The 13106-nt window shown below is 37.0% G+C and overlaps 1 protein-coding gene across 3 annotated transcripts in view; it reads right to left on the bottom strand.

Annotated features, from left to right (window-relative positions):
- Positions 1–13106, bottom strand: part of LOC307128062 (RALY RNA binding protein like) — a 35042-nt gene that overhangs the window by 12349 nt on the left and 9587 nt on the right. For all 3 annotated transcript variants that reach the window (XM_079819640.1, XM_079819639.1, XM_079819641.1), the window contains exon 2: positions 5918–6188. In XM_079819640.1, the coding sequence (XP_079675766.1) occupies positions 5918–6173 (256 nt within the window). In that variant the 5' untranslated portion in view covers positions 6174–6188. The remainder of the gene's footprint in view (positions 1–5917; positions 6189–13106) is intronic.

The raw sequence follows: 13106 nt of genomic DNA, 5'->3' as shown, positions 1-13106 counted from the left end.
TCATCCAACTACACCAATAATCAGTGGATGGTCCCAAAACACGCCAGAAATTTCACTCGATATGTGCCAACCATCTAAAATGCCACCATATCTCAGACATGGAGCCATATCAATACTTTAATCTCCGTTTACCAATGAGCCTCTTCTACTCAGTATATGCTGCTCTCCCAAAGGTCTGTAGAGAGAAGATTCTCTTAGCTTAATGTCAACAAGTCCGTCTATCAGCTTAAAGGAGTTTTCTCATTTGACAAGACACAACTGAAGACTTGTGCCTAAATGCCAAACTCTAGATGAAAAATCTGTTCAGATAAATATCAGTAAACACAAAGTGGATATACCTGACTAAGCAAGAAAGAACTTCAAGGACATTTTACAGACATTATAAGCACAGAACTCATTTTTTATGTTAGTATAGACACCTCTGGCATTTGTTGCATCTCTTTAACCGATGAGTGTTTTCCACACACGACCTACTTATCAAACATTTCTCTCACTTCCTTTATTCATTCCTTTGGCGTGATGTAATTCAGTGACTGATGTACGCAATTGTCTGGAACGGTTTGTACACTTGAGGACATATCCCTTTTCAGTGGCGCTCATTATCCCCGGAGTCTTGCGTGTGCAACTACAAAACTTTTCTTTGAAACTTTGATGTGCGTCTTTGATGAGACACAAGCAAAACTTGGACGCTCATCATAAACAACTTGCATGAAAATTTAACGGCTTTTGGGATTTTGTGTCTAATCTAATTTTTTGACTACTTGGGCTGCAATTCAAAAACAATCAAATCACGAAACCAAAATCACGCTCAGCTACTAAATGTAATACTTCACATGGAGAACACATACCGAACCCTCAGGAAGAATAAAGGCAGGTTCAAAATTTTTTTTAACAGATGCAGGTTTAGTTTCTTATGTATCTCCTCCTTTCAGAGCGTTCAGAATAGACGGCCAAAAGGTTGTAAAAATGTGCATGTGTTTCATGAGGCAACATTGAAATGAACTGTTTTTATTCATTAAATTATATAATTTTGTAATATTATTAAAACACTATAATATTTTAATATACAAGTATTTTAATATTTTAATAACTAGGTTGCACCAAATAGCCTGTAAAGTAATTTTTATGTCAAGCAGAAACAACTGCGCATTCTCAGTTTTTACAGCATATTTGAAAGTGCATTTATTTGGTTACAGATGTTTTATCTCCACAGCATTATGTTCACATCAACTTGTATTTATTAAATGTAGCCTATTTATTAATAAAAAATAAACAGATTTGATATATCAAACAAGAAAAATATAGTATTAAAGAACTAGTGGGTAACACTTTATTTTACAGTGTCATTGTTACATATGTTACATGTAGTTAGTAATAACTATAAATTATGCATAATTACATACAACTAACCCTAAACCAAACCAAACCCTAATACTAAACCTATAGTAAGTAACCATAGTTAACTAATATAACTCTAATTAGAGCGTAACAAAGACACCTTAAAATAAAGTGTATTGTTGCATATATTAAATACATAATGTCATTATCACCATTAAGCAAAAAACCGCCCTTTTAGTGAACAAAACTGCAAAAGTCGTATTATTACGCATGTTTATAATTATTACAATTATTATTATACAGAGATAATGTGCATCTTTGTCTGTAAAATACTCACATCTCTGATTGTGGCGCTTCCCTTTATGCATTGTTCTTCTGTGCATGTCCAATGGGTTGTGCATACTAATATTTGGAGAAATAAATGATTGCTTTCCCTTGAACTCACTTCACTGTAGTGTCACTCTGAGAGACTGACTGAATAGAGTTCAGCATACAGGCATGCACCATCCCAGACCGTACCACTGACACACAATGGGGGTGTTGACAAATATGTGTCAAAAAATTTAATAATAATCTGGACCCAATAAATAGTGCAGAAATCATGCATCAATATAAAACAAAAATGCATTAACAATTATTTAAGAAAACACATTTTGTATTCTGTACTGTATAAGAAAAGAAGCTTTTACAAATGTATGTGTATGGCTAGTGTATATATACCATATATATATATCTACGATTGATGGCGTTTAAACTCTTGTCTCAGATTGTTTATCTGATCCTGGATCATATTGTACATCAAAAGAACAGCATCACACAGCTGCTGTCAGTCATTTGAAAAAGCTGTTGACGTTATAAGCCCGGAGGCTATTCATGCAGGAATATGCTTTTTTACCTTTGAATTAAAGACAGGCTCTGAAATTGAAGACATTGTGATGCCTTCATATCTGTCAAAGGGTTTCAGATATAGAAAGTAGAAGTAGTTATATTGACACGAGTACACGCGCAAACACTCACTGTGACATTGATATTCTTATAAAAGCTTTTATTCAAGACAAGCATCATTTTGAAGATCGGGAAGTCCTATTTATAACTCATACTCCTTTTGAAGCTTACATAAATCTTAAGTTTGATATTCTTTATTCATGGAAGTGTTCATTAAATATCGGATTATTCCAATTATGAGATGTTAGTATTCTTCTAGAGTACTTTTAGACTTGCAATCTGCATGAATCGAATGGGTCATGAGTTATGAATATCCTCCTCAATAAGCCTTTCTTTGTCGTTGCCACTGCAGTGGCATGGGTTATGCTATATAAATATATGTTGCCATCTAGTGGCTGACATGGGTCTATTTTTAATTCAGTAAAATAGCTTTTTTTCTTCTTCTTCTTACCAGTACTTCCTCTTGCCAACAAAGGGGGGCAATACAACACTGTAAATATGAGTCATGTACAAAAAATGACACCTTCTACACCCCACAAAAAGTTAGGACAGTTTCAATTCAATTTCTTTGTAAAGAACTGTTTATTTTTTAAAGATACTATGCTCATCTGGTTACTAAAATAATCTATATATATTTTAAAATAACCTTATTAGCAATATGCATTAAAATGAGAAGTAGGCTATTGATCTTTCAAACTGACCGTCACAAATGTGTGTACGTATTTGTCATCATCATTATTAGTAAAAAATATTGTTGGTTTAACTTAAAGTAAGTTACCTGGTTGCCTTAAAATTTTGAGTTCATTGAAATAAAAAAGTTGAGTTAATACCATGAAGAAGATTGGTTTAATAAACAGAAACTGTTTATTAAAATGTTTTCTGAACCACATTAATTATTTAAGTTGATTTGACAAAATGTTTTTACATATTTAATTTTAATAAAAATATATTTTACATATATTTTATGTATTTTTATTAACTTTTTAGACAATATTATGAATTATTTTCTTAGGTATTATGTGTGGTTATAAGAGCCTGATGTTTTGTTTTGTTTTTTGTAAAAGTATGTATTTATGTACTGATTGGTCATTGTTTTTATTTGTGCTTTTTGTATGTGTTTTTTTTTTTTTTTTTTTTTTTTAAGAAAGTAGAAGAAAAAGAGAACAATTACAGGGAAAAAAATGGTATAATGTATTAAATGCTTTGAATGGAAAGACTATTATAATCACGATATATATATATATAAAACCTCCAGTGTCATTTGAATTTTTCATCAAAATGCAAAAAGGTGCACTATGTAAAAAATGTTCAGTAAAAAATCCAAAAACCACTAGGCCAGTGTTATATATTTTGCTCAGTTGAGTACTTACAATATCCCAAATGTTTCCAACTATTTATAAATCGTGATAAAATTGCTATTTTAACCGAGGAACCGGGACGTGTGAGGGAGTCGCCTGTCAATGGTGTCATATCTTTTATTTTCCGATTATATAATCTTATTAGGGCTGCAACTAATGATTATTTTAATAATCGATTAATCTGTCTATTATTTCTTCGATTAATCGATTAATCGGATAAAAAAAACCATTAATTTCCAATCCTTTATTCAAAAACAGAACTGACATTGCAAATTCACAGTGCAAAAAATCTTCAGAAAGTGCACAGGTTGCTACAATAAATCTATAAATCTTTTTTTTTTTTAAATAAAGAAAAATACTAATCAGAAAACTTAACAGGATGTTAGAACTTGTTCTCTACTCTACACTCAGACGCACACACACACAAACAAAATTAATGGGTTTAGTTAAATTGTAATGCATTAAGAATTTCTCTAAAATCTCCAAACCCATTATATACTCCTGGAGAAAACATCTACTGTATTAACCTATTAATATGAATGATATTAAATCCAGACACAGATTTAACTGCTGTGACATATTAAAAAATATTATGTAACAATGAAATAAAACTACTCCTCCTAAAGAAGAACACAATGTCTTATTTTCAATGAATGATATGCATTCTTTATAACAACTTGCATACAACATTCCTTATAGATTAAATATGGATTAAATAATTAATGTATAATGAATATGAATCTTTATTAAAACTAAAGAGGTGATTTTCTCTGTCTTTTGTTGTTTGATTAATATTAAGAGCACAAATGGAAGCAGGTTAATGGACTGCTGTCACTTTAAGACCGAATGCTGAACGAAAATGACAATAGATATTAGTCATAGTTTTTGTCATTCAAAGCTGCTTTTGATTTTCGTCTCGTTTTTGTCTGTGAAAAATGTTGTTGATTAAAATACTGACAAATTATTTGTCAACGAAATTAACATAGCTACAGATTGAAAAATGAATGGGCCAAAAAAGGTAAGTGAATAAAAACGTGTCTTAAGTCTTGCAAACTATACCACCCCTGCTTTACTACTGTTATTAACAAGCTAACGCTAACTTGTCATGCTTGTCAAGCTGGATAACGAGTAAACAAGCTCCAGAAGAGCTACTGGAGGGAGGTCACGCTCCTCACTTCCAAACAGAACAAAAGTGGGATTTTGTAGTGACTTAACTTTCCCCTGCTGTTGAACTTCCTCCTCATCAAGGACTCCAAGATGTTTTCGTTTTAGGTGCTGAATCACCACCGTGGTGCTCCCATGCCATGTCGCGTCGCTTTTGCTGCAATTAACACACTTTTTCGATTTATTAATGCCGCTTTTCGACTGGTACGGCTCGGCTCGGTTTGCTTTTTCGGTGCGTGGTGCGACAGGTACAGCTCGGCTCGCCTGCTTCCACTCTGCTTTGCTCTCAACCGGGCTTTTTTTATACTCAAACATCTCTGCGTCTTATTGACGGGCATAATAGTCGCGCGACACAACAAATCGATAATGAAATTCGTTGCCAACTCTTTTAATAATCGATTTTATCGATTCGTTGTTGCACCCCTAAATCTTATTAACAATCGCTCCAGTGGTTCCTCACCTCCACAGCACTCGGTCCTGCTTCTGCTTCACACTACAGTAACGTTAATAATCACATCCATGAACATGATTTCTGCCTGAGTCCTATCCCGATTCTTTTCCACCGGCTGTGAGGTGAAGACCACTTGTCCCAAGATTCTGCGCTCAAACTTGGCGTCATCAAACTACACCTTTGTTTTGAATAGGCGACCTCTAGTGGACGGAAAAGTTACATAGTGCAGCTTTAAACAAAAGCTTTGCTAGTTACAGATGCCCAGCTCTGCACTGTGCAGTAAAATCAAGCAAAAATCCTTTTTTTCAGAAGGAAAGATCAAGTGGTCTGAAGAGGGGGGGAAAACTTGTAGCAAATAGAAAAAAAATAAAAGTAACCTTACGGAAATTCAGTCCAGCACAAGAGACCCATTTGAGTTCAATTCAAGCCACAACAGGGACAGCAGGAGTTTCATTTTTACTAAAGGATGATGATAATTTACCAGGTAGCCATATAACCTAAGATCAACTGCCTCTGTGCCTGCAGATCTCACCTCTTTCCTTCCTTTTCTGATTTTCTCCTGCTATTTTTCTACCTTATTCGTCATTGTCATCAAAATCATTGCCATTTGTTTCAGTCCAAATCATTTACATAAATAAAAAAGGAAATAAATATCACTTACCCAAGGTCTGTCCAGCGAGCACCCTGGTGTTCTCGCCAACCACAGCTGAGCGTGCGTTCCTCTCGCAGGCATACTGGACGAAAGCAAAGCCCTTGTGCACAGAGCAGCCGGTGATCTTGCCATACTTGGCAAAAATGAGCTCAATGTCAGTTTTCTTGACCACAGCGGTGTTGAGGTTACCAATGAATACTCTGGAATTCAGAGAGCGAGGGTCTGTCTTGTTTGTTATATTGCTGGTTTGACTTTTCCCAGTCATCCTTCTCAGGATGTCCTGAAACACACACATATAAACAAATATCAATGTGCCCCTATATAAAACCTTTAATTTAGTATGTAAAATAGCCTGCAACGTTTCATAGATAAAAGTGCATGATAAATTAGTCTCCCAAAACAGTTAGTAATGAGGCACTTTGCCTGCACTTTAACCCTTAAAAGCATACCTCGGGTCTTTAGTGACCCGGGACGTCACTCATACCCTCCTCCTCATTCATTTTTTAAAGTTAGACATCAACCTTCTTAGTATTCCTCTGTCAAATCATTATAAACAATATAACAAGAAAAAAACCCCAATACAATTATAAAAGAATGCCTGTTTTTTCCATTCATTTTTACAAATTGTATAGGGTCGCTAATGACCCGAGGTGTGTAAGAGTGTAAGTATAATTTTTCTGCAACAATAACTGAATCTTTGATGACTGAATAACCTTTATTCCACAAGGTGGCAATGTCTAATACACAATGATGAAGTGACGATTCACTCATAGTTACCGCAGGCAGAAAACAAAAGAATAGGAAGCATCATCAGAAAAACTTGCAGAGCAAGAGCTGAACGAAGTCAAATTTAAGTGTCACTGTCACTTGATGCTGGATCTGGTGAAGAAGCTGTCAGCGATCAGTTTTGAGGATAACTGATATGAGCCAGATGCTGAATGTACTGGGAAATGAGCTCTGGCAAGGACAGTGATGATGGTGTGAAACATCTGCTCAAATCGAACCCTTCAGAGCTCCAACAGGTAAAAGAAATATGCTTTATTTCATTCTTCTGTAATTGTTACTCTAATATCAAGAGAGTTACGACAGGTAGAGATCCATCCGTGTTAGATATAGATCCGGGTCGCTAAAGACCCACATATGTAATAATGATTGGCGAAACATTCATGTATTTAATGAGTTAGTTCACCCAGAAATGAAAATTCTGTCATAAGTTCCTCACCCTCATGTCGTTCCAAACCCGTAAGACCTTCGTTCATCTTCAGAACACAAATGAAGATCTTTTTGATGAAATCTGAGAGCTCTCCGACCCCTCCATATACTGTAAAAATGCAACTTTCAAGGCCCAGAAAGATAATAAAGATATCATTAAAATAGTCCATGTGACTATAGTGGATCAACATTAATGTTATGAAGCGACGAGAATACTTTTTGTGTGCAAAAACAAACCAAAATAATGACATTATTCAACTATCTCTTCTCCTCCGTGCCAGGCTCCAACGCGATTCACGCAAGCACCGCATGCATGTGATCGTGCTCGGCCAATAGTGAGCCGGTGTTTTGCCGTAAAACTAGGAAGCTCTGTACTTTGTGAATAGCCCAACAAAGTGAATAGCATAAGAGAGTTACAGGGAAGAGAAGAGATTGTTGAATAAAGTTTGTTTGTTTTTGAGCACAAAAAGTATTCTCATCGCTTCATAACATTAAGGTTGAACCACTGGAGTCATATGGACTATTTTAAAGATCTCTTGTGGACCTTGAAGGTTGTAACATTGCTGTCTATGGAGGGGCCAGAAGGCTCACGGATTTCATCAAAAATATCTTCATTTGTGTTCCGAAGATGAACGAAGGTCTTACGGTCTTTACCTTAAAGGTGTCATGAACTGGCTTTTTAAAAAATGCTATACTGTCGTCTGGGGTCAACTTATGACGTTTGTGTGGTTTTTACATTCAAAAACATAATAATGAATAAGTAATAGGCTATTTTCTGCATTGGTTTTGAGACTCTCTGAAAAACGCTCGGTTTTGATGGGCGTGCCGCACTGAACTAGGCTTGCTACGATAGTCGGTGTTGCCGGTGTTACCGGTGTCCAGACTCAACACCGGTTACATCACTTGCCCACCGTGGCACCGCCCACTGTCTTTTAGATTTTTTTATAGTAATAAAATAATTTAGTTCATTTAGAGAACAGACAATACAAATAAAAACTGAACGTATCTGCTTAATAAAGCAGGATCCGACCGTGAGTCTCGGCAGCGGCAGGAGTCATTCATCAGATTTAAGAGTGAGGAGCTGACTGATATGATCGCGGAAGATTTGGTTTCAAAGCGAAACGTAAAAGCGCCTATTTAAGGGAGTTTGTCATTTGTTTTGTTGTTGTGTTTTTCATTAAAAATAATAGGCTAATGAACCCACAATTCAAGCAACCCGCAGCCGAATTGGCGCTAATTCAAAACCGAAAGTAAAATGTGCATGGCCGCACAGAGCGCGCATTGTTTACTTTCGCCTGGCTCGGCAGTGCGAGCCTCTGCGCTATGCTGACTGCGCGCATTTATTTTTGCCGCACGCACCCTCGTGCTCATCTGGGCGCGCCGAGTATAAACAAGGCTTTACGGACGAACTGTTATTCATTCATGGCGTGCATCTCAATCATAGACTGATCAATGCTTGATCAGTGCCCTGACTACTGAACTAGGGAACTGATTGAGACGCACCCATGGCCTCACAGAGCGCGCATTTACAGACGAGCTGTCATTCACGGTGTGTGCGCACTGGCGCGTTTTCAGTTCAGAGCGGTCGTGTGCATGTTACTTTCGGTTAGATAGAATTAGTGATTTAAAAGCCTCCGCCGGTGATACCGGTATTACCGGTGTTGTCACACATAAATTAACCGGTGGGGAAATTTCCTCACCGTCACATCCCTTCAATGAACACTTGGAAGTAAACGCCCACGGCTAGGATTGGAGAAGATTTGCATATTTAATGAGCTTCAGCTCCCCTCAGTACATGTGGGAATTGTTTTGAAAGCGTCTGGGGAAACGTTCACAGGGCTCGCAAAATGCCTTTATCAAACAAACACAAAGATTCATCTCTCATCCACCCGCGATTGATTGGAATGTTATTTTTGTATTACTTGCCTGATCGCGCAAGAAAGGAATGTTATTTCACTATTTAAGATAGCCCGTAGGCAGGCCGGTGATACGTTTTGGTAGCCCGTCTGAAAAACACACAGCCCCGGGACATTGGCCTTTGCGATCACTGGTATTACAAGTCCGAGTCTGATCACAAATGAACCAATAACACCTTCTCCAGCCTGTGACAGCGTGCTACGGTATGTAATCAATAGATATCAAACGATCTGTAACAATGCAATACTATCACATATAAAAAAACATGTTTTACTTACATAAGTGTGTTGCACCATTCCTGTCGGATCCAATATAGAAGGCACAGCATTGTGTTTTAATCTCATTATGTCTGCAAATCCAGTCTCGACCTGTGTCTTTGTTTACAATCGATTTCACGGTGAAATGAAGCGAACAAACGCGCAATGTCTTACGCACGTGAGCTGGAACCGGCATGTTTATTGCTCGGTAGCGCGACCCGTTTAGCTCCACGGGTCGGTGGGCGGGGCTTGAGGCGGTGCTTCTGCATTCTATGACGTCAGTGGTCGACATATTCTGAGATCTCTCGCTTTCTGGCCCTGGTGTCAATAAAAGCTTTTCTTTGACTAACAAAGGCGTTTTCAGCTCTGAAACTTACAGGATATTCTTATATCGAGATGAACTTTTATATACCAAAGGCTCAAGGGAAAGCTGATTTCTCAATTCATGACCCCTTTAAAAAAAGTTCACTTGTTCATTTACTCACTCTCACGTCATTTGAAACCTTGACTTTTTTTTTACCTATAACTAGATTTTTTAATATTATATTCAATCCTATTAACACATCTGGCTACACAATATGCTTTGTGTACCAGTGCATATCAAAACTTAATTGGAAATATGTATTTTTGTATTTTATTTATAAAAGTAGACTTATTCAAAGTGCATGTATTGGTGAAATTAGTTATTCAGTGGCGTTTAAACAGATACTGACTCATTCATTACCTGCCCATTTCCTATCTCCATGGCAACAGACATGAAAGGTTATGATCAAGAAAGAAAGTTATTTTCAGATACTGTACCTACTCCATATCCATTCACACCCTCTTCCCAAAACCTTCCCCACACACAAACACTAATACAACCACATCTAAACAGCCAGACTTAAGCTAATTGCTTCATGTGCATTTTCAAATCTTCCACACCACTGCTAATGTTCTGCAGTTGGACCAGGAATAAAGGAGATCTTACTTTTGCTGAGCACTATTTATACATGATCCTGTCAGATCACTCTTTTCATGTATACAGACACTATACATCTGGCTGGATGTGGCAGCACTAGGGTTGACACCAGAGAAAACACTAGTCAGGAGGAGCTGTGATTGCTGAGACGTGTGAAGTTCACACTAAAAGAAAGTTTCACATGTAAGGCTTCTCCTGTCTTTTGCTGCAAGTGATAAGAAAGTGTTTCTCGAGGATTCCCACCTGCCTTCCCTCACATACATTAAATGTAAATATAACCAATAGCGCAAAATCATTGGGTTGTCAAGAAGGTTCAGCTAGTCTCGCTGATAGCAGATTTTATTAGCCAAGGACTGCCCAAGAGGATGTTAGAACCAATCACAGTTCGTTTTGCTCCGCATCATGTTTAGAGGCATGAAAATGTAAAGTTGATGTAATAACATACCGGCGTGCAATTAATTCAAGAACGTTGTGAAAGTTTACTGGAACAATGGTGCTGTGAGCAGTGTTGGGGCTAACGCATTACAAGTAACTTGAGTTACGTAATAATATTACTTTTTCCAAGTAACTAGTAAAGTAACGCATTACTTTTCAAATTTACAACTAAATATATGTTACTTATATATATTACTTTTTCACATTAATTTGACTGACAGCTCTCCTGCCCCCCTGTTGAGAAAAATAAGTGCAGAGGCGTATGTGGTTAAACATGATGGTTATTGTAGTTCTAGACTAAATGTGAGCATTTATTTATCTCACTTGCACAATAAAGATTCTGTGCTCCTCAAAATGAATAAAATCGGTCAAATGCAAAATCAGAGTACTATGCAAACCTCCAATAATTAAATGTTAAATAAAACAACTATTTTTATGCATAATCTACCTTTATATTTAATTTACCAATGTCTTGCTGCTGACCTTTGATGATGAAAATTACTAGATTTTTTGTTTTTATTAGTAAAACTTTTTTCTCCTGCATCCTATTCTTCCATTATCCAGAATGGCAGCAGAGCTGCGCCCTCTACTGTTCATGCGTCAATTTGCATTTTTACCTCAGCCTGGGGCTTATTATTTCAATTTTGGTATGAAGAGGTCTTTACAAAAATATAACTTTTTTGTTATAAAAACAAAACAAAAACAAGCCCAGCCCAGGTGAGAAAAAGCAACGCAAAAGAAACAAAACGCATTACTTTCCTTAAAAAGTAACTAAGTAACTCAATTAGTTACTTTTTAAGGGAGTAACACAATATTGTAATGCATTACTTTTCAAAGTAACTTTCCCCAACACTGATGATGTGAGCTTCACATACATTTGAAAATCCAGCGTTTATGTAACCCCTCCTGTTTGAACCAGCGGGACTCGAACCCGAGTCCGCCGGCATGAGAGTCGGACGCTCTAACAAGGAGGCTAAAGGCTGCAACCCCTAGTGTCAGTCACTAGAGCGTCTCTTGAGATCAGAGGAGTGAGGTTTACTCGCACAGCGACTACTAGCTGGCCTCCGTTACATTTATTTGATCCTGATAAGCACTCATTGTCACCTTAGACATTTTACTAATTATAAGTAACTTTGCAACTACATGTCAACTAACTCTGATTAGAGTTTTTAATAGACTGTTAGGTTAGAGTTAGGTGCTAGGGTTAGTACAATAAGTTGACATGTGGTTGCAAAGTCACTTATAGTCAGTCTGTTGAGAAGCATCACAATAAAGTGTTAGCAGATATTAAGCTGACATTCTACAAATATTCTAATGACTGCTAGTTGACATGTAGTTGAAAAGTTACTTATAGTTAGTATAATGTCTAAATGTCTTAAGCACAATAGACTTTTAGCAGCATGCAAAATATCTTCAGACTGCAACGGTCGTGACATGATGTCACACATAACAAATAATATTCACGTAATATACAAATAGTAAACATGCTTTCTTCTTCATGGGGGGATTGGCGACACGACGGCTTCGTTTTCAGGCGGACCATTGAACGACATACACGTTTCCTGGAAATCCTGGAGAATTCAACCAATCAGATGGCGACTTTGAAACTCCCAAAGTGTTTCCCATTTTTTGATCGTCTTTTTTGTATCATATATTTTAGTAATTATCATAAATTAGGAATCATTAGAAAGCTTACGAACTCAAAATTCATCCTGTGATTCAACCGTTTTGAAAAAAATCGGACGTTGCGTTACCATGGAAACTATACTCTCAATTCTTCTAGCGGTCTCCTCCCCATAGTGGGCGGTGTCATGTTTCATATTACAACATTTATTTTAACTACTTAGTTATCAAAATCTTTTCTAATCTTGACAAAAGGCATATTGTTGGAAAGGTCTGTGTCTGACGGTTTTGTGATGGAAGTGATTTTTGGACAGAAATTTAGTAATTTGTTACAGGAAAATGCATTTAAGAAAAATCAATGAAATGTGGATGACAGCCGGTGGCTATATTTGGTACCAGACGATGGATAAGGGTCTTATCTAGCGAAACGATACGTTTCTGCGAGAAACCGAGCAGTATTTATGCTATTATTTTACCTCTTTTCAGACGAACGTGATCATCTCTGAGCTCAGTCATTACTTCCGCTAAGTGAGGTCAAAATACGAGCGTGGTTATATACATATATATGCGTAGATGCCTCGTTTGCACCTGCACGGATCAGTAGAATGAGGCATCTACGATCGATACATCTATGAACAGGCTCGTATTTTGACCTCACTTAGCGGAAGTTATGGCGGAGCTCAGAGATGATCACGCTCGTCTGAAAAGAGGTAAAATAATAGCATAAATACTGCTCGGTTTCTCGCAGAAACTGATCATTTCGCTAGATAAGACCCTTATTCATCATTTGGTA

The sequence above is a fragment of the Gobio gobio genome (genome assembly GCF_949357685.1).
Source record: "Gobio gobio genome assembly, chromosome: 6".
NCBI classification, from domain to species: domain Eukaryota; kingdom Metazoa; phylum Chordata; class Actinopteri; order Cypriniformes; family Gobionidae; genus Gobio; species Gobio gobio.
This window is presented reverse-complemented; position numbering and strand designations above follow the sequence as displayed.